This window comes from Pelophylax lessonae, assembly GCF_965119305.1.
Source record: "Pelophylax lessonae genome assembly, chromosome: 12".
Lineage (NCBI taxonomy): Eukaryota > Metazoa > Chordata > Amphibia > Anura > Ranidae > Pelophylax > Pelophylax lessonae.
In genome coordinates, this window is record NC_138779.1 from 53,108,752 (window position 1) to 53,131,774 (window position 23,023).

Genomic DNA, 23,023 nt, shown 5'->3' on the forward strand with positions numbered 1-23,023 from the left:
CTGTGGTGGCTCCAGTCTCCGGCTCTGAAGGAAGGCAAGTCCTTTCGTCCGTTGCTATGGACTGTGGTCACCACGGACGCCAGCCTGTCGGGCTGGGGTGGAGTTCTGGGCAAGTTGTCTGCCCAGGGCACTTGGTCGGAGGGGGAATCTTCCCTGCCAATAAATGTCTTGGAACTGCAGGCAATCAGGCTGTGTTTGCTCCGTTGGTCGGATCGTCTTCGGGGCTGCCCAGTGCGTGTGCAGACGGACAACGCAACTGCGGTGGCTTACATCAATCACCAAGGGGGCACCAAGAGTGCCCGGGCGGCCAAGGAAGTGGCCGTGATTCTGTCCTGGGCCGAGACGCAGGTCCCGGCGCTTTCAGCAGTTCACATTCCAGGTGTGGAGAACTGGCAGGCAGACTATCTGAGTCGCCAGACCCTGGACCAAGGGGAATGGTCCCTCCACCCGGAGGTGTTTCAGATGCTGTGTGCGCGGTGGGGATCCCCGGACGTGGATCTGTTCGCGTCTCAACAACAAGGTGGGAAGGTTCGTGGCACGAACGCGCGACCCTCTGGTGGACGCATCGGATGCGTTGGTGGTGCCTTGGCATCGGTATCGGCTGATTTATGCCTTTTCCACCCGATTCAGTTGTTGTCCAGATTCCTCCACAGGTTGGTCTCGGAACCGAAGTTGGTGATTCTGGTGGCCCCAGACTGGCCGCGTCGGTCTTGGTACGCGGACATCATGCAACTGGTCGTCGAGCCTCCCTGGCAGCTCCCGCTAAGAGACGATCTTCTGTCTCAAGGGCCGATCTTCCATCCTGCTTTACAGTCGCTGGCTTTGACGGCGTGGCTGTTGAAAGCCAGGTCTTGAGAGACAGAGGTCTCTCCTCGGCGATCATTCCTACCTTGCTCAAGGCCAGGAAGGCCTCCTCAGGTAAAATTTATTATCATACCTGGAAGGCTTATTTCGCCTGGTGCGAGTTGCAGGGGTTCCATCCATGCTCCTTTTCGGTGGCGAGAGTGTTGGCTTTCCTGCAAACTGGTGTGGGGCAGCGTCTTGTGCTGACCACTATTAAGGGCCAGTTGTCTGCGCTGGCCATTCTTTTTCAGTGCTCTTTGGCGTCAAATTCATTGATCCGCACCTTCATTCAAGGGGTGCGTCATCTGGCTCCTAGGAGGGCACTCTTTCCTCCTTGGGACCTGAATTTTGGTTCTGTCCATTTTTGCAACGTCCTCCCTTTGAGAACATCCTGGAGATTCCTCTGCCGGTGCTGTCACGGAAAGTTGCCTTTCTGGTGGCGATCACATCTGCTCGCAGAGTGTCGGAGTTGGCGGCCCTGTCTTGCCGCTCCCCCTATCTGGTTGTTCATAGGGATGAAGTGGTCTTGCGACCTCATCAGTCCTTCCTTCCAAAAGTGGTTTTGGATTTCTATCTCAACGAGGACATTGTCTTACCTTCGCTGTGTGCGAAGCCTAAGCATCCTAAGGAGTTTGCCTTGCATTCCTTGGATGTGGTACGGGCGATCAGGGTTTACCTGTCGTCTACTGAATCCTTCAGAAAGTCGGATTGTCTTTTTGTCCTTCCTGAGGGACCTTGGAAGGGTACGGCTGCGTCTGCGGCAACCAGAGCAAAATGGATCAGGCAGACGATTGTCTAGGCCTATTCAATTAGGGATCAGGTTCCTCCTTTCCCTGTCACAGCGCACTCTACCAGAGCGATTAGTGCGTCTTGGGCCTTCCGCCATCAGGTGTCGGTGACTGAGGTGTGCAAATCGGCGACCTGGTCGTCCGTGCATACCTTTACTAGATTTTACAAACTTGATGTCTTGGCATCAGCGGATGCCTCTTTTGGCCGCAAAGGTAGGGTAGACAGGGTAGTTTTGGCCTGTCTCCTCCTGTTGGGGTTTCCCCTTTTATTTGTTTTCCTGGATTTTCGCTCCTGTTGAGCTTTCTTATTGCCCAGTGTTTACCTTTCTGGTTCAGAAAAGGTTCTTTTCTCTGACCTGGGTGCTGCGTTGCCTTTCTTGACGGTTACGTTTTCCCACCCCTCACATCTACACTGCTTTGGGACATCCCAGACGTGCAGATTGTATGAGTGGGCGGCGACTGTCAGAGGACGTAAGAGAAAATAGAATTTTTGTAAGAACTTACCGTAAAATTCTTTTCTCTGAGTCCTCTGACAGTCGCCGCCTCCCGTCCCTCTTTTGGGGTTCGTGGATCTCTATACTGCTTGCTACCAAACTGAATTGGGAATGCAGCTAGCTGCGGGTATTGACCATAGGGACAGCCCCCTGTAGGTGTGTCTATACAAAGTTTTTGTGAATATTCTAACAAAATCTTCTGCCTAGCTTACTCCTGTGGAGGAGGCCAATACCCAGACGTGCAGATTGTATGTATGAGTGGGCGGTGACTGTCAGAGGACTCAGAAAAGAATTTTACTGTAAGTTCTTACAAAAATTCAATTTTTTCATTGAGATGTTGTAAGGGACCAGGCCACCCCACACATGAAGAATGACTCATCGGTTATCACGAGTTCTAAGAATGTTGACAGTCCTGAGCTTGTAAGATATCCATCTATTTGTATCAAATCCAACAGTCGACCAGAGGGACTAACTGACATGAATAGCAGTTGGAGTTGTTTCTGTTCTGTTTTTTATTATCCTGCTGGTTTGTAGTTGTTGAAGTGGTTTTGGTATTCAGCACTTTTATATAATATTAGTTACCTTTCTGGTAGGCATTAAAGCAGAACTAAAATGCAAACAAAGACATTTGAGCAGGCAGGCTTTTTATTGCAGAAGTTTTATTTTTCATTGTTTTTTATATAGTGCTTTTCTTCCAAGAGACTCAAAGCGCTTTATCTGCTGTTGGGGCAGATGGTGAGGCAGCCATCTTGGGTGTTATCAGAAGAATATCTTTATTTGTTCCATAAAAACATCATGCAGATAGTGTACTGATGGGGACTCTAATCGGGGACCCCTGTGCTGCAGGGCAGACATGCTAACCCCTAAGCCACTGTGCTGCTATGTTATGTCTATTCTGTCATAAATCAAACTTACCTGCCTGTTCACAATCCTCCTTAGATTGTACACTGAGCTGCACATGCACATTGGATGTACTGATTGCAGTTTGTGTACCCAACCTAAATACAGTGGAGAAAATAATTATTGGATCCCTGCAGATTTTGTAAGTTTGCCCACTTACAAAGAAATGAAGGGTCTATATTGTTACCATAGGTGTATTTTCAGGTGATTGTAAAGTCTCTTTTTTTTTTTTTAAAAAAAACATGTTATACTTACCTGCTCTGTGAAGTGGTTTTGCACAGAGCGGCCTGGATCCTCCTCTTCTCGGGTCCCTCTTTAGCTCTCCTGGCCCCTCCATCCTGTTGCGTGCCCCAAGAGTAAGCAGTTTGCTATGGGGGCACCCGAGCTGAACCATCGCTTCCTGTGTCCATTCAGACACAGAGCCACAGCCTGGCCCCATCCACTCTCTCTCCTCATTGGCTGGCTGAGTGACTTTGACAGCAGTGGGAGCCATTGACTCTGCGCTGCTGTTTTAGCCAATGAGTAGGGAAGTCCCGGGCAGTTGAGAGACTCCCGCAACATCGCTTTGTCTAGATGTACCCAGGGGCAGATCTGGGGGGAGGGGGGGGGGCTGGGGCAACGGGGCAAAATATTAGTGACTCTCCCTCCTGCTCTGAGCAGGCGGGCCAGTAAGCCATCCCCGAGCATCACTGTAAATAACGAACCCGGCACTAGAGGAAGCAGAGCTGATGCTTCCTGTATAGCGCCGGCTCCTGTCACAGGCGGAGTGATACCAAATGCACTCCGCTTCCACCTGTGACAGGAGCGATACTGGAAGGCAGCGTTTCCCTGATGCTCAGGAATGGTGCGTCGGGAACCCACCAACAGTACCCGCCAGCAGTAACAGCCAGCAATACCAGCCAGCAGTAACAGCCAGCAATACCCACCAACAGTAGCAGCCAGCAGTATCCGCCAGCAGTACCAGTCAGCAGTATCCACCAGCACCAGCCAGCAGTACCATCCAGCAGAACCCACCAGCAGTACCGGCCAGCAGAACCCACTAGCCGTACCAGCCAGCAGAACCCACTAGCCGTACCGGCCAGCAGTACCAGCTAGCAGTACCAGCCAGCAGTACCCGCTAGCAGTACCAGCCAGCAGTACCCGCTAGCAGTACCAGCCAGCAGAACCCGCTAGCAGTACCAGCCAGCAGAACCTGCTAGCAGTACCAGCCAGCAGAACCCACTAGCAGTACCAGCCCTGTAGGACAGCCAGCCACAGCCATCAGCCATACCCGCCATTGGGACAGCAGCATCCAGCGATACCTGCAGTAATCCTAAGGAAGAAGTAAAGATTGAGGTCAGTTGAGGTGCAGGTAAATGACATCCGTGTGAAAGCAGCTTCAGGCCCCTTTCACACAATCAATCTAATCGGGTCCGCCTGTCTGTTTTTCATGTGGACCCAATCGAACCCTCCATTCACCTCTATAGAGCGGCAGATGTAAACAGACTTGGGTCCGTTTACACCCGCCTATCTCCAATCCGATCCACTTAAAAAAACAGAAGGGAATCCGTCCCCTTCTGTCTAGGCGGATCGGAGGGCCCATAGAGTAGATAAGGCTTTGTCCGTGTCTTCTCTGCATGGACATGGACCTGTCATCTGCCCGCTCCACTCATTGTGGCCCACGACCAGTTACCAAGGCGCTGAAGTGTTCCTCTCTCCTCAAATTTTGGGCACCCCTGCTGTGGGGGCATGAGTCCCGGATGGAGAAGTACACTCTAGCAGCCTTCCAACTTAGTTTTGCCGCGGTGTGTGGCGGAGGGAAGGAGTCCCAGATGCACAGTACAGTGCATCAGGAGACCCGCAGGGAAATCTTAAAGATCTCCTGTCAAGTTGATAAGTGTTAAGACCGCAGCCACTATCGCGGCTGGCCTCAACATTTTACTGTGGTGTGGTTGGCAGGTCTCACCATTCTTCCCTACCTCCTCTGCGCTGAGAGGAAGTGGCATAATTGTAAACATGTCACTGTTTTAAACAAGGTTAAGACTGTTGTTCAAAACCGTTCTGTAAGCAACACCCTATTTTCTGGCAGTGCCCCTCCTGAGACTAGACTCTTCATCCGCTCCTGGATGGACCCCAGGTAAGTATTAGAAGGGCTGAGGGGGGCTGCAGCACACAGAAGGCTTTTTATATTAAAGCATAGAATGCATTAAGATAAAAAACCTTCTGCCTTTACAACCACTTCAAATGATAGAGACAAAATAACAACCAAAAAACACATGATACAAATGTTCTAAATTGAGTTGCAGTTCAGTGAGTAAAATAACTATTTGATCCCCTACCAACCAACAATAATTCTGGCTCCGACACACTGGCCACAGTATGTGCTCATGCGGTACACAGATTAGTTCTCTCAATTTAAGAAGGTGCTCCCAACGACAACTCGTTATGTGTATAAAAGACACCTGTCTACAGAATCTTTCTTCCATTCAAACCTCCCCATCATGGGGAAGACCAAAGAGCTGTCAGAGAATGTCAGGGACAAGATTGTAAATCTGCACAAGACTGGAATGAGCTGCAAGATCATCAGCAAGAAGCTTGGTTAGAAGGAGACAACTGTTGGTGCGATTATTCGCAAATGGAAGAAATACAAAATAACCATCAATCGCCCTCGGTCTGGAGCTCCATGCAAGATTTCGCCTCATGGGCTAAGGATGATCATAAGGGAAGTGAGGGATCAGCCCAGAACTTCACGGGAAGAGCTTGTAAATGATCTCAAGGCAGTTGGGATCACAGTCGCCAAACAAACTTGGTTACACAATACCTCAATAATAGATTGAAATCCTGCAGCGACTGCAAGGTCCCCTTCCTCAAGAAGGCACATGTACATGCCCATCTGAAGTTTGCCAATGGGATTTGGAGAAAGTGCTGTGGTCAGATGAGACCAAAATTGAGCTCTTTAGCATTAACTCGACTCAGCATGTTTGGAGGAAGGAAAATGCCGACTATGACCCTAAGAAATAATCAGCAAGAAGCTTGGTTAGAAGGAGACAACTGTTGGTGCGATTATTCGCAAATGGAAGAAATACAAAATAACCATCAATCGCCCTCGGTCTGGAGCTCCATGCAAGATTTCGCCTCATGGGCTAAGGATGATCATAAGGGAAGTGAGGGATCAGCCCAGAACTTCACGGGAGGAGCTTGTAAATGATCTCAAGGCAGTTGGGATCACAGTCGCCAAACAAACTTGGTTACACAATACCTCAATAATAGATTGAAATCCTGCAGCGACTGCAAGGTCCCCTTCCTCAAGAAGGCACATGTACATGCCCATCTGAAGTTTGCCAATGGGATTTGGAGAAAGTGCTGTGGTCAGATGAGACCAAAATTGAGCTCTTTAGCATTAACTCGACTCAGCATGTTTGGAGGAAGGAAAATGCCGACTATGACCCTAAGAAATAATACAGAAATAAAGTGCTGCGCCAAAGGAAATAAACATAAACTTTGAAAATGTTCAATAGTGAAGTGTTGCTAAAAAGTAAAGTCCATATACTGTATCATATGTGCCTCTTGGCGGAATCCATCAGTAAAACATCCCACTCTGCAGTGCAAACAGGCAGACAAAAGTGCTGTTGCAAACAGGAAAAGTGATGGTGCTCATGTGCAAACGTGCCGCTCACCTCATGTTCTGACCCCTATGTTACCAGTGGGCCAGAAAAACATTTCCCCTCTAGGGATAAATAAATCCAGGATGCTGCTGGCTCCTCTCCACCTTATTCTCCCTCCATCCGGCTCATTAGAGCCTTGATGATACTCCACAATATTAAAGGGAACAAGAATCCTCTGCAGTTTCCTCCTTTTCCCCCAGTCTGGTCCCTTTCCCTCTATCTATTTTTTCTCTTTTTTCTTAATTTCTGATATTTTTCTGACGGTGCACGGACGACAGGCTGTGCCCCCCACTAGTGGAGGGTTTGCTATAGGGGTCGGGGTTGGGGTTCGTCCCCTCTGGAAGGGCACAGTGAGTTCCCGTAGGGGCGCCATTGAGGGGTCAGGCCCGGACCGTCGGTCCTGTAGGGTGTAATAGCGGGGGCGCTGTCTGTCTGTCTGTCTGTCTCTATGCTTTCACACTGTTGGTTGGATGCCTAACTTAAGTTTACATTTTAGGTTACAGTCTCATTGACTACCCATTTTGCTTTTGTGTTTTTCTGCATTGGCACTAATGTATGTCTTGTTTTCTGGGATATTTACAGTATACATATGAAGTAATTGAGCCATGTTGGCTCCTAGTGCACTGTTAACGCTTTCTTTCCAAAAAAACTTCAATAAAAACATTGAAACATAAAGGGAACAAGAAGATAACATCTAGTGTTCTCTGTCAAACCTTTTATTGTGTAAATATAAATGAGGATAAAAACTTACAAGCATAGCACTTGAGCAGGCTGATCGGGCTAAGACATGTATTTCCTTCCTAGAGATGGCCACAATATGACGTCAATGTGTAGGCTCTGCCCCCTATACGCGTTACGTCTGGACGCAGACTTTGTCAGGAGGGGTCTCATTTGTATCATTATGACCATAAGAACACCATCCTTACAGTCAAGCACGGAGGTGGAAACATTATGCTTTGGAGCTGTTTCATTGCTAAAGGAACAGGCTGACTTTGCCGCATTGAGGGGCCAATGGACGGGGCCATGTATTGTGAAATCTTGGATAAGAACCTTCTTCCCCCAGCCAGAACACTGATGATAGGTCGTGGATGGGGCATGACAATGACCCAAAACATACCACCAAGGCAACAAAGGAATGGCTCAAGAAGCGGCACATTAAAGAGGAGTTGTGAAGCCACAAGCTGTCACAGCCGGGTGCCCACACTAGAGATGCCGGCACTTCGGGGAGAAGAGGGAGAGAACCGAGGCTCCCGCCGGCCGCATCGCCGGACCATGGGACTGGTGAGTGTTATTAAAAGTCAGTAGCTACACTTTTTTGTAGCTGCTGACTTTTAATAAACACAAAAACTGTTGGAACTCCGCTTTTAGGTCATGGAGTGGCCTAGGCAGTCTCTAGACCTTAATCCTATAGAAAATTTATGGAGGGAGCTAAAATTTTGAGTTGCCAATTGACAGCCAAGAAACCTTTAAAGATTTGGAGAATCCCTTCTGAGATGTGTGCAAACCTGGTAACTGACTACAAGAAACGTCTTACCTCTGTGCTTGCCATCAAGGGTTTCTCCACCAACTACTAAGTTATGCTTTGCTTGGAAATCAAATACTTTTTTTTTTTTACTCACTGAATTGCAACTCAATTTATAACATTTGTATCGTGTATTTTTTTCTGGATTGTTGATATGTCTCTATCATTTAAAATGCACCTATGATGATAACCAAACTTACAAAATCTGTAGGGGATCAAACGAATATATTCCCCACTGTAACTGGACAGGACATTAGGGTTTATGAACATTTTAATTGATTTGGTGTATTTTTCATGATATTTTCCCTGCTAATTGCTATTGTTTTGCCCCTTGAGATAAGCGGGTGTTTTCTCCACTGCAGACCAAACATGCAAATTCATAATGCTTGTATAGTCATATTTCACCGCCGGCCACTTTGCATGCCTATAGTTAGCTTAACAGACTCTGCTCGGATCATTTGGTTGATAAAAAATGATAAACAGTTATAATATATATAAAAATAACGTATTTTCACTTCATACATTCAGTGATGCTTTATTTTTGCTTTGTCTCTTCCCAGGCATGGGTATGTAATTTCCAGAAACCGAATACAGAGCCAAACTCGCTGACCCCCAGTACCACTGTGCTGAGCCCCTACATGAAATTTGGCTGTCTGTCGGCTCGAACATTTTACTGGAAATTGGCAGAGATCTACCAAGGGGTGAGCCTTAGATCAAATGTTAAAGTCAGGGTACAAGAATGAGTTAAAGTAGATATAAACCCCAACTCCATGAAAGTTTGTTTGCTTTGTACACTCTACACTTGTTTTCACCCTTGTTCATCCTTTGTTACATCTCAGTACTGCTGATCTCCTGAAGCCTCTTTGCAGCCATTTCATGCCTACATGCACTCCAGTGATGGGTGCATGGCATGCAGTGGACCATGTCTGAGTAATGCTTGTTAAGATGGTCACTTGTAGTCTTCATTGGAAGCCCGTGTGACAGGGCGACCACACCGGAGCACAAAAAATAAACTGATGGTAATTTGCGTTCTCCCTCTGGGATGCAGCCAGTAAATACACTATCCTAAGTGTTACAATAAAAAAAACAAAATAAAAGCCAGCACTTCTTCACAAACTGCCAGAGTAGTAATAATTCAGTAAGCCTCTACCCCATTCAATCTAGCCTCTGTAGTGTCTTTACTTATCATGGGAGGATTAATTTATGACTGCAGCACTCTCCCTCCACAGGAGTACAGTTGGGAGATGGGGACAGAGCCTTGTCACTATATAACAGGAAGTGTCTGAACAAGAACATTCATTGCAGGGATTATTTTAGTGAATGCTACAGAAAAAAAATGTAATATAAAATTAACACTTTAAAGCTTATATAAAACGTTAGTGATGGTGTTGTGTGTACTTTAAATTGTGTCTGCATACTCATAGAAGGGGAAGTCTGCTAATCTTTAGTGCTCATTGTTTCTCCTTGAATAGTCTCAAGTGCCAGTGTGCATTGCTTCATTAGTGTCCATCAGTGCAGCCTATTAATGCCAACTCATCAGTGCCCAGCACTGCAGCCTATCAGTGTCCATCAGTGCAGCCTTGTCAGACAATCCGCAGCCAGTTTAATTGCACATCGCATTGGAAAGGATCTACCTGCCAGCCAGCTCACTCCACATCCAATCCGTGCTTCGGGGATCTCCGCACTGCCGCTCACACTCTGAACCAGTTACTTAGCTGCACCTGCAGCCTCGGCCTTCTGCCGACCATACAGACTGCATCGGGTGGGGTCTGAGAGTCAGTGGCGCTCCCAGCCCCGTCCACTCCCCTGCTCTCTGTGGACTACCACTGCCTTAATGACAGTGGCATCATGGGGCGAGGGATGCCCCCCCCCCCCAATGTTCAGGCAGCATGGGCTCCAAGGGCAGCTATTTTGGGACCCAAAACGGTGACTGGGCCCGCGGCATTTACCCCGCATTAAAGACGGCCTTGGCGCCGCCCCTCTCAAAATGCCACAGGGGTCCAGCGGACCCAGCGGGACTCATAGTAGGGCCTGCCCTGATTGCTTATGCCTGCTAGGTGCCCACCATATATTGGCCAGAAACAGTGCACAAAGCTAAATGTCACAGTACACACAAGAAGCTAAGTGAAGCCTTTGCTTTGTACGGCCATGTGCTGCATTTCTAAATCAATATGGCATACAGTGCTTCGTCTGCATCTGAGTGAGCGAGCTTTGCATGGCCAACCAAAACTTGCCATTGATGGATCAAAATTCAGCTAGTCAAGCAGCGACCAGACAAATTTCAGTCAGAGTATGGCCATGCCTGCTTGACAAAAGTTGATTGTTTGTTCGCATTTTGTTGAAAAAATGTTGGAAAGATTTTCTTGATCAGCAGCTGCAGCGGTTGATCAATATGTTCTTACAGCAGCTGGTCTCAGCAGCCTCTCTCCTCTATCCACCTCATTTGTGTAGATTGAGGAGTCTGTTTTTCTTTTCATTCAGCCCATTGAGTAAGCGAAAAAAAACTACCCCTCTATGGCTATCTTAAAAAGTCATGGCGTCCAACACCGTGTCTTCTGTGCTTAAAGAGACCCTGTTACCAGACCATTCATTTCAACAACAATCTTCCCATAAATTATATGTGCAATTACTGTTTTTTCTTCATTTTATTATCTGGAAAATTCCTAGGACGTTATTTTATTAGCTGTTACTTACCGTTCACCTTCAAAATTACAGGATTGAGCTCTCAAACGCTGTGCTCAGAGCTACTGCATCAGGGGGGGAGAGAGCACACGTGCGAGAGTTTGAATCAGAGAGGGAGAGCTCTAATGATGGTGAAGGTGAACAGTAACATCTAGTCTCTTATGCCGGCCATAGACAGTTTGAATTTTGGCAGGTTCAGCAGGAACCGGGTGAGATTTGAACCCTGTATTGGCATGCTGAATGTACTAAGTTGAATGATTGTGATCAACTTTGATACAACCAGCCTGCCAGATTTTACTTGCGAATATGACTATTACTAGCAGCTGGTATAGCCGCTAGTAATAGTCACTGTCTTCTGCCGTGCCATTATATTGGTGGGGGAAGCCGTCCCCACCGGGAGAATACAATGACTCAGCAGGAGGGATTCCCTCTTAACACTGTCGGCGGTTTCAGGAAACAAATTTGCACCGTGTATAGCCTGTCTTTAAAGTGGAGTTCCAGCCTCAAAACGAAAATTTGACACGCTTGCTCTAAGTAACCTGATAAAGAATTGGATAATCCCGATTTTTTTTTTTTTTTTTTTGCTTTACTTACCTTGTTTTTGAATAAAATATACTCACCTTCCTTCCATTTCCTCCCTCTGTGGCCACGGCCCACGCCATGATCTCCTGCTTGCATTGACTCCTGGGAGCCGAACGTCATCGCTCCCAGGAGTCAATGCATGCCCAGAAGCTGTGCAGGGATGACGCGCCTGCACCGGAAGTGACAAGCAGGGCCGGTGCAGGGCATTCTGGGACTCCGACGTCACCGAAGAGGACACCAAAGAGGACGCTCTGGCTTCAGCTGCCCACACCTGAGATGGCAGCGCTGGACAAGACATTTTCAAGGTAAGTATTTCTTCTTAAAGGTAAGTGAACCCGGGGACAGTTCAGAGGCTATCATTGCTGAAATGCATTAGCCCTGACTGTCCTGGGAGTATCGAAAAACATTTTTTGAGGCCAGAACTCCGCTTTAAGTTTGGTACACTATGAGTTTTTTTTTTAACGTAAAAAAACAGTTGGCTCTGGTTAGAGTCACTGTACTAACAATCCAACGTTGGTACAGTGAGCTTATGGTGTTCTGACAGGGGAACGCTCCAGGGGACGCCCTCCCCACCAGAACACTCCGATCAGCTGATCCATTGGCTGAGAGCTGGCTTCTGTCTGACCAGCTGACATACACACGGGCCGAATGTTGGACGGTTTTCATTCAACTGACCGATGTCGCCTGGCATTCAACCAGTGTGTACGGGGCTTTAGTCTCCTCTGAGTTTTCTAGTCAGGCTTTATCAGGTACATAAATGGCCAATGCCTGTAGCAAGGGCATTATTCAAATTTGGTCAAAACTGCATAGCTTGTTTTTCTTTAGACACCCTTTTTCTGCACAGGCTGTTGGTTGGTAAAGGTGAACTATGCCTTTAATGAAAAAGAGGGAATTGGGTTACCCCACATTCAGGGCACCCAAAAACCTGAAGTCAGGCAGCTCTCAGTGCAGTAGCCCCCAAGAGATATATAAGAAAACAGACCTTTCTCACCAGATTCCATTTGTAATTTAAATGTTGCTTTTGCAAGCTGCACCTGGATGAAGCTGAATGCTGTATCGAGTGGTACTGTGTAGAGCCCTGTGCACACGGGCCTCATATGCAAGGGGCCTTATAGTGGTGCTTTGGACACTTCAAAGGCTGTGGAGGTGGTCCAGAGCTGAGTGTAGATCATAAACTGCAGTACATCATGGCTTCTCTTATCTCTTTCTAGAAGAAGCACTCAAGTCCGCCAGTGTCGCTCCATGGCCAGCTACTGTGGCGGGAATTCTACTATGTTGCGGGGGCAGGAATACCAAACTTCGACAAGATGGAAGGAAATTCTGTGTGTGTGCAGGTAGACTGGGACGTGAACAAGGAGCATCTCAAGGCGTGGAGCGAAGTGAGTGCTGGGTGATGGCAGAGATAGGGTCTCGTACAGTTTCAGACATCTGGGGACCAATGGGCCTATATGGAGTATAGCTGTAGCATTATATAAATCATAAATTCAGTGTAGCGCAACTCAAATAAATAAAATTGTTACTACCATTGCTATACCATCAAACAATATCATAAATAAGCTAAAAAAATACAAAAACAATCAATGATTAGGTGCATAACGTTTCCATTAAAATAATCATGTCAAACGTCTTGTGGATCAACATCATGAAAATGTCAAAAAAAAGATTTTTATTCAACCACCGTGTTGAAACATCAAAAAATGCCAGTGCCACCCAACACTAGTGCTCACTAGCCACTCACCTAATGGCCGTACACAGAATCTGAAAATCGGGCAACAGATCGTTAGTTTTTTTTTTTTTTTTTTTTTTTGCATGCAAGTCTCATATCGAAAATGGAGTTATGAAAATTCTCGTATGACAGGATAAAAATTCGGAAGTGAGGTAATGTTGTGTAATGCATTTGTATTGTATTTTCTGACGACAACTGAACTGATTAAACGAAAATCTTACGATCTGGTATCGTACGAGAAATACTTTCGTGCTTGTCCGATTGGATAATATCGGATGAACTGTTATGATCGCCTCTCGAAAGCTCTGTACTAACGATCCGATTATCGTATGATCTCTTAGAGAGCGTTATTTTTCATCTGCATTTCGAATCATGCGTACAGGCCAATAGGCTCCATTCACACCTGGGCCATTTGAATCACGGACGGACTCGCCATGATTCTGCCTGTGATTCAGAGTTGCTGCAAAACCAGGGCCGGATTAAGAGCATCATGGGCTTGGTGCTGAGGATTTTGAAGGGCCTTAAGGGCCGTGCCTTGGCATGCACCCAGAGGAGGAAGAAATGGCCAACCCGGGGCCTATATTAAGGTAGGGGCCTGGAGCTGCAGCTCCAATAGCCCCTACGTTAATCTGGCCCTGTGCAAAACGTGGGATGTGTTTGCAATGCCATTATTTTTATTTCTCACGGGCACCCCAAGGGCGGTGTTTTTTTTTTTTTTTTTTCCTCCGCGATAGATCGAAATCAAAATTGTGCACCTGTCGACTTGTAGATACTGTCATTTGAATGTGCTGGGCAAAACTTTTCTTGCTATGGGGGAGGAGTTTAACATGCAACAATATGTCAACTGTGGCACGATATTTGTAGTTTATCTGATTATTTGAATATCATACAACCTACAATATGTGGGTTGTACCGCATGTCCCTTGAGAACCCGAATAGGGGAACTCTACTGTGACACAAATAAGTCTAAGTGTTAAAATTATTTCCAATGCAACACGTCAGTTTAGAGCAGTGTTTTTCAACCTTTTTTCAACCAAGGCACCCTTTACAATCTGGCAGAATCTTGAGGCACACCTACATTTTTGGTGCATTTTTTGAAAGCACGCCAAAAATAAGGGACATAATAGAAGTCTATAAGAAACCGCAGGTAGCGAACATGAAAATGTAGAAGATCCTCCTTCCCGGTTTTTCTCCTCTTGCGCCAGCCAGTGTCTCCCGGCTCTAACGTCCAGCAAGCCCTTGCTTGTGCGCCCGATCCGCCCATAGCAACTGATGATGTCATTGGTTGGCAGAAAGCAGGTTGGGAGGCCCGCACAGCTTCCTGAGTGCCTGTGGCAGTGGGAAGCGAGTATTAGACAGCGGACTGGCACCGGACCGACACCGCTGTAACAATTGATCAGCCAGCAGACCAGCCAGCAATCATTAAAGAGCAGATTACTTATTAATGCATAGGTTGGGGGTCATTTTGCCGTGGCACACCTGGGGACCCGCCGCGGCACACTGGTTGAAAAACCCTGGTTTAGAGAATGCCATCAGGGTGATCTTTCCTCGTTTAGTTTTAGAGGAATAGAACGGCCGTCTTACTCACCTAGAGGAGGTGACCATGAGAGAAGGTTACTGGGTAGAGAGGCATGGTAGATTTTCAGACTCAATTCTAGATCACCTCAGGGGTTAACATGAGATGGGATCTAGATCTGCACCTACAATGAATTGTCTCTTTCCAGTATCCCTCCTCTCTCCTGGTCTCTTTTTTATAACTTTTTTAATTACTCTCATTAACTTTTTTATTTTTTGAATTTTCATTTATACTATCATTGTGTAGTTTGTGAACATTAGTGGCACAAACATGGGACTCCCTAGCACATACTATAATTGATTTTGCCTTTTGTCAATTGTCTACAATCAATTAGGATAATTAATGGGTGGAGCCTGTGATATGTAGAGCCATTATATATTTCAATGTTTTGTGTCTAAATGTAGTTATGACTAAGGCCTTAAAGGCTGAAACGCGTTAACTGAACTTATCAGCAGTTGTGTACTGTGGTTTTTGAATAAAGATGAAGATTTTTTAAGAGCAACTAACGGTGTGCGGATCATCTTTCTATAATGCCTTACAGTTATGACCCCTGCATCACCAGTAAGGTCATACAAGCTGCTGTTCCCTTTATAAGGATGTAGGTGTAGCATTCCCACACTTCTGTTTCTTCTATTCCAACATGCCAGCCTCAGACTTCAAAGATGTGCATGTAGAAATGGGAACAGAAGACAGCAGGCCTTGTGTTCTCCATTTTAAATATTTAATGTGCTAGATAAAAAGTATTGTACTTACACCAAAAAGCACTTGAGCAGAGCCAGCTAAAAAAGCATGTATCAGCTTACAGCCGCTATCCGAGACGTCGCACTTCAAACTCCGCCCCTTATACCCGTTACGTCCAGGGGTGTGGACTTCCTCAGTAGGGGCATTTTTTTTGATCTTTGAACGTGGTGGTAGAATACAAATCTTTTTTGGACATTTTCATGATGTTTATCCACAAGAAGTTTGACACGATTATTTAAATGGACACTTTTTATGCAATTAATCATTGATTGTTTTTATATTTTCTGAGCATACCTATGATATTGTTTGATGGTAAAGCATTGGTAGTAATAAGTAGTAGTATTTCAGTTGCATGACACTGTATTTCTAATTTACATATTCCTGTACTGAGAAATCACTTTGTGGGTGATAGCAGCAATTCTTCTTTTATTATTTAATTTATAAAAGGGTTGCGGTAATTGAGTTTGGTTATAATAGCTGTAACAGTAGCCAATCAGATATTTTATTTACTATGAATTTATTTGGTTGCTATAGGTAACTGCTTTACCTTTTTGTATTTATCTTTTATTTGCAAACATTTTAAAAAAATGTATCTAATAGAAGCTGTCAAATAATAATGAATAAAATTTAACACTATAACACAACCCAGTGCAGTTTTTGGACGGTGAATAAATTATTTTGGGCTCAATATCCTTTAAAGCTGGTCATACACTGTGTACAATCTGACTGTACAATTCATGTGCAATCTCCTTTCTGAGTTGTCAAAAGGGGGAAAAAATCTAAACAACCAATTCATTTTATATCAAATCAGGCAGACCCTTTTACTACATTGTTGATAGTAGATCTAAAGGAGATTGTACAGAGAGCTACAAAGCAGAGAATGAATCTGTAATATTTAGTGACCACTATCTGCATTTGCTTCTCCTAGGCCAGAACAGGTTACCCCTTCATAGATGCAATCATGACCCAGCTGAGGACCGAGGGATGGATCCATCACCTGGCCCGCCATGCCGTAGCCTGCTTCTTGACACGAGGGGACCTGTGGATATCGTGGGAAGAAGGTCAAAAGGTCAGATTATTGGGGATTGGAAAAGGGTTTCTGTCTAAGGGCAGCACATTGGCTAAGCGGTTAGCACTTCCCTAGCAGCACTAGGATCATCGGTTCGAATACCAACCACAACACTACCTGCCTGGAATTTTCACATCCTCCCTGTGCCTGCGTGGGTTTCCTCCCACATTTCAAAACCATGCTGGTAGGTTAATTGTCTCCTGTCAGCAATTACCCTAGTATGTATGAATGTGAGTTATGCCTAGTACACACGGGCCGAGACATTGGCAGGTTCAATAAAAACCGGCTGACATTTGGCGGTGTGTATGTCAGTCAGTCCGACCGAAGCCGACCGAGCATGCTGGAAAACCAGCAGCCGACTGGCTCCTGATCAGCACTCTCAGCCAATGGTCATCCCCCTGTCAGACACACAACAGCTTAGCAGGAGAGATCACTGTACTAACATTAGACTGTTAGAACAGCGGCTCCGACCGGAGCTATTTGTTTTTTTTTAGTTCAACCAACCGCGTTAACGAAAAAAAAAATATTGGTGCATGGGCGTCCGCAGAACTTTTTTCAGGGGGGGGACATCATTTTAAGGTCACCCATGCTCTGCCCCTTTTCAATAATGTCATGAAGGTGATGCAAGCTCGCGAGTATTTCTTTTTAAAGGGGAAACAGCAGAATTTATTTTTAAAGCGTTTGTTAGCCTAAAAAAAAAAAAAATATTGATCCTGTTCCCTTAACCACTTGCCGACTGCCTAACGCCGATCTACGTCGGCAGTCAGCCCCTCACAGGCAAAGTGACGTAGGGCTACGTCACTAGCTTGTGAGGGTCTAGGGAGCGAGCGCGCGCCCCCGCGTGGTCACGGACCATACCCCCCCCCCCCCCCGCGCGAGTGACCAGCGGACCCGATGTCCGCCGGTCACTCGGCGATCGGCGGGGGAGAGGGAGAATGTCAGGCAGCTTGTGTAAACAAGCTGCCTGTCATTCTCCTCGCTGTAAAGACACTGATAAAACGGATCTAGTATGTAGATCCGTTGATCAGTGTCCTTACAGCTCAAGCCACAGCCAATTACAGTAGAAAGCACGCCCCTAGGGATACACACAGCCCCTCCCTCCCAAATAAAGTTAACCCCTTCACAACCAGTGTATTTTTACAGTAACAGTGCATATGTATAGCACTGATTACTGTAGAAATGTCACTGGTAACCCCAAAAGTGTCACAAATGTCAGTCAAGGGTCTGATCTGTCCGCCCCAATGTCGCAGTACCGCAAAAAAAATCGCAGATCGCCGCCATTACGCGTTAAAAAAAAAACAACAAAAATGACAAAAATCTTTCCCTTTGTTAGTAAACGCGATAACTTTTGCGCAAACCAATCAAAATACGCTTTTTGCGATTTTTTTTTTTTTTTTTTTTTTTTTTTTTTTTTTTTTTTTTTTTTTTTTACAAAACATATGTAGCATAAAACAAATTGGCCGAAAATTTTAAAATCGCAAAATACCCCCTGGTCAGGAAGGGGGTAAAATCTTCCGATCTTCCGGGGCTTAAGTGGTTAAAGCATGTTATACAGCACTGTGCTTGTGCTGTGTAAATTGGCCCCTTCTATCTTCTAAAATACGTGGCTGATCCTGCTTGGCTATGTCCTCCCCTCTGTAAACTGACCATCATATACCATGGCTGCTGAGCCCCGACACCGTGGTCAGTCTACGTGCCTTTGTCATCAAAAGCCCTCCTCCTGTCCTCTCTCCCCCCTCCCTCCCTGCCCTTCTGCTCCTGTGTCAGTGCCTGCCCCCTCCCCTCCTGTTGCTGTAGTTTCATTTAAAGTTTCATATCCTGTCTACAGTCTGTTTAATAATCCTGTGTGCCCCTGTGTATGTGTTTTATAAAAATAAGTCGTTCTTTACCATTTTTTAGAGCGCCAATCGCCGCTCACATGACCTGCTGCCTCTCTCGGCCTCTCCTCCTACCCTCCCTTCCCGACTGATGTAACCAGGGAATCCTCTGACCCGCTCGCTGCAGGCAGCTGTCATACAGGAAGAGGAGAGAGCCAGTGGGTCACGTGAGCGGCGATCAGCGCTCTGAAAACTGGTAAAGAACGGCTTATATTTTTAAAACACAGATACAGGGGCACGGGCACACAGGATTATTAAACAGACCAGACTGGATGGTATGGTATAAAGTGGTTTAACAACCACTTTAAAGGGGAAGTTGAGATTCCAGGGGGGAAGCACTTACCCCCCCCCTTGCGGACGCCCATGTATTGGTGTGTACCAGGCTTTAGCGACCTTACATTGTAAGCTCCTTGAGGGCAGGGACTGATGTGAATGTACAATATACAGTATATGTAAAGCACTGCGTAAATTGACAGCGCTATATAAGTGTAAAAAATAAATATAAATCCGCATTAGAAAAAATCTGAAATATGCTGACTATAGTTTAAATCAGATAAAGCAGCTTTAACAGTCGAAAACACATGGTAATGAATCTCTAATTTACATTTGAGTTTAGTATGATTTATAGAGCAGATTAACCACTTCCATACCGAGTCATGTAAAATGACGTCGGCAAAGTGGTTGTCTAGATCCGGGCCGCCGTCATATGACGTCGGCTCGTTCTAGCTGCTACTGCGCGCCCCCGGCGGCGCGCAGCGGCGCGATCAGGGATGAGGCTCGTCCCTCGGACATAGCCCATCCCTGATCAAGGTAAACAGCCAATATAAATTGGCTGTTTACCACGTGATCGGCTGTGTCAATCACAGCCGATCACATGAGCGGCTCCAGCACGAGCCGCTCGTTCTCTCTGCAATGCGCGCCCCCGGGGGCGCGCAGAGCAGCGATCGGGGACGAGGCTCGTCCCTCGGACAGAGTCGATCCCCGATCTAGGTAAAGAGCCAATGAAATTGGCTCTTTACCACGTGACCGGCTGTGTCCAATCACAGCCGGTCACAAATGTCAACAGAGAACACGGTAACTAGCTGTCACCGTGTTCTCCTCCTCACACACTGATCCTGTGTGAGGAGGAGATTGTGGTAACAGCTAGTTACCAACTACAGTGCACCCTAAACACACTGATTGCCCCCCCCCCCCAATAAAGAGTACCTGTCACTAGCCCATCAAAGTACCCGAGTACCTGTCACCAGCCCATCAGGTACTCAGATGACAGGTACTTGGGTACTTTGATGGGCTGGTGACAGGTATTCGGGTACTCTGATGACAGGTACTCTGATGACGGATACTCTGATGACAGGTACTCGGGTACTCTGATGACAGGTACTCGGGTACTCTGATGACGGGTACTCGGGTACTCTGATGACGGGTACTCGGGTACTCTGATGACAGGTACTCGGGTACTCTGATGACAGGTACTCGGGTACTCTGATGACGGGTACTCGGGTACTCTGATGACGGGTACTCGGGTACTCTGATGACGGGTACTCGGGTACTCTGATGACGGGTACTCGGGTACTCTGATGACGGGTACTCGGGTACTCTGATGACGGGTACTCGGGTACTCTGATGACAGGTACTCGGGTACTCTGATGACGGGTACTCTGGTACTCTGATGACGGGTACTCGGGTACTCTGATGACGGGTACTCGGGTACTCAGATGACAGGTACTCGAGTACTCTGATGACGGGTACTTGGGTACTCTGATGACAGGTACTCGGGTACTCTGATGACGGGTACTCGGGTACTCTGATGACGGGTACTCGGGTACTCTGATGACGGGTACTCAGATGACAGGTACTCGAGTACTCTGATGACGGGTACTTGGGTACTCTGATGACAGGTACTCGGGTACTCTGATGACAGGTACTCGGGTACTCTGATGACGGGTACTCGGGTACTCTGATGACGGGTACTCGGGTACTCTGATGACGGGTACTCGGGTACTCTGATGACGGGTACTCTGATGACAGGTACTCGGGTACTCTGATGACAGGTACTCGGGTACATTGAGTACCTGTCAACGGAGTACCCGTCATCAGAGTACCTGAGTACCTGTCACCTACCCATCAGAGTACCCGAGTACCTTCCACCTGCTCATCAGAGTACCTGACGCCTGAAGTACCCAAGTACTTGCCGCCTGCTCATCAGTACCCATCACTACTCATCAGTACTCATCAGTACCTATCACGTATCAGTACTGATCATCAGTACCCATCAGTACAGTATCACCTATCACCTATCAGTCAGTGAGTACTACTCATCAGTACCTATCACCTGCCTGTCACCTGCCCATCAGAGTACCCGAGTACCTGTCACCTGCCTATCGGAGTACTCGAGTACCTGCCACCTGCTCATCAGTACCAGAGTACCTGTCACCTGCCCAACAAAGTACCCGAGTACCTGTCACCCTTCATACAGCCACCATGTCCAAGTCCAAAAAGGTTTATATACGTCCTCCGTTTAAACCTAAATACCGGTGTTATGGCAGCAGATAGCTGCCATAACCCTGGTATTTTTTTAAACGGTGGACGGTTGGCTTTCCGATAAGGGTGGTCCCAGCGGCGGATTCGCCGTGGGATCACCCTTCCGCGATGGCGGAAGAGGCGCCCCCCCCCCTCCCGACGCGTTCCGGTCCTTTTCCCCGCTTAACGGACCCGCCGGCAGCGGGGAAAACGATCCGGTCCCGAATCCTCACAGACAGGATGTCGAGTGAGGGCAAGCTTGCCCTCACTTGACTCTATGGTCTTGGAGGACCGGAGCTACGGAAAATGTTGTTGCCTAGCAACCGGTTTAAAGGTCCTTTTTTTTTTTTTTTTTCATTTTATATTATAATTATTTTTTTTTTTTTTTTTTTTTCTATCTTTTAGTGTACTTGTGAGATCTGAGGACTTTTTGACCCCAGATCTCACAAAAAATAGGTCCTGTCGTGCCTATTTCTATTACGAGGAATATTTACATTTCTTTTAATAGAAATAAAAATGATCAATTTTTTTTTTTTTTTTTAAACGGTGTAAAAATAAAAAATAATAAATAAAATAAATAGTAAAAAAAAAAAAAAATTAAAGCGCCCTGTCCCCGTTAGCTCGCGCGCAGAAGCGAATGCATACAGAAACCCCGCCCACATATGTAAACGGTGTTCAAACCACACATGTGAGGTATCGCCGCGATCGTTAGAGCAAGGGGAATAATTTGAGCCCTAGACCTCCTCTGTAACTCAAAGATGGCAACCTGTAGAAATTTTTAAATTGTCGCCTATGGGGATTTTTAAGTACCAAAGTTTGTCACCATTCCGTGAGCGTGCGCAATTTTGAAACATGGCATGTTGGGTATCTATTTACTCGGCGTAACATTATCTTTCACATTATGGAAAAAAATTGGGCTAACTTTACTGGTTTCTTATTTTTTAATTAAAAAAAGTGAATTTTTTCCAAAAAAATTGCGTTTGGAAGACCGCTACGCAAATACGGTGTGATAAAAAATATTGCAATAATCTCCATTTTTTTCTCTAGGGTCTCTGCTAAAAAAAAATATATAATCTTTGGGGGTTCTAAGCAGTTTTCTAGCAAAACAACTGATTTTAGCTTGTAAACACCAAATGTCAAAAATAGGCCTAGGCAAGTGGCTAGGATGCATGATGATGCTCCTTGGATGTTAGGCCCCTCTATATGGCTAGGCTGTGAAAAAGTCTCACACATGTGGTATTGCCATACTCAGGAGGAGTGGCAGAATGTATTTTGGGGTGTCATTTTTGCTGTGTACATGCTATGTGTTAGGAATATCCTATAAATTGACAACTTTGTGTAAAAAAAAAAAAGTTTTCATTTTTTTCCCACATTTTCCAAAAACCTGTGGAAAAAAATGATATGTTCAAACGACCCATAATGCCTCATAGAATATACGTTGGAGTGTTTGCTTTCCAAAATGGGGTCATTTTGTGGACTTTTCCATTGTATTGGTGCTCTAGGGCCTTGAAAAGTGTGATAGGTAGTAAGAAAGTTTTATGTGTATTTATGCTCCTAGAACGCCTGAATGTGCTTCTTGGACGTGGAGTCTCTTTTTGTGGCCAGGCTGAGTAAAAGTCTCACACATGTGGTATCGCCATACTTGGAAGGAGTAGCAGAATGTATTTTTGGGTGTAATTTTTGCTGTGTACATGCTATGTGTTAGAAATAGCTTATAAATTGACAACTTTGTGGGAAAAAAAAGAAAAAAAAATTTTTTTCTTCATTTTCCCAAGAATTGTGGGAAAAAATTATAACTTCAAAAAACTCACAATGCCTCTTACTAAATACCTTGGACTGTCTACTTTACAAAAAGGGGTCATTTGGTCGGTATTTGTACTGTCCTGACATTTCAGGGCCTCAAGAAAGGAGATAGGCCGTCAGTACATCTGGTGTGATCAATTTTCAGTAATTGGTACCATAGCTTCTAGACTCAATAACTTTCACACAGACTAAATAATATACACTAATTTGGGTTAATTTTACCAGAGACATGTAGCAGTATACATTTTGGCCCAAA

At 45.9% G+C, this 23,023-nt stretch overlaps 1 protein-coding gene across 1 annotated transcript in view; it reads left to right on the forward strand.

Annotated features, from left to right (window-relative positions):
• LOC309568471 (cryptochrome-1-like) overlaps positions 1-23,023 on the forward strand; it is a 50,289-nt gene that overhangs the window by 16,888 nt on the left and 10,378 nt on the right. Inside the window, exons 6-8 of the mRNA XM_082274145.1 lie at positions 8,752-8,892; positions 12,667-12,834; positions 16,427-16,567. Of these exons, the coding sequence (XP_082130271.1) occupies positions 8,752-8,892; positions 12,667-12,834; positions 16,427-16,567 (450 nt within the window). The remainder of the gene's footprint in view (positions 1-8,751; positions 8,893-12,666; positions 12,835-16,426; positions 16,568-23,023) is intronic.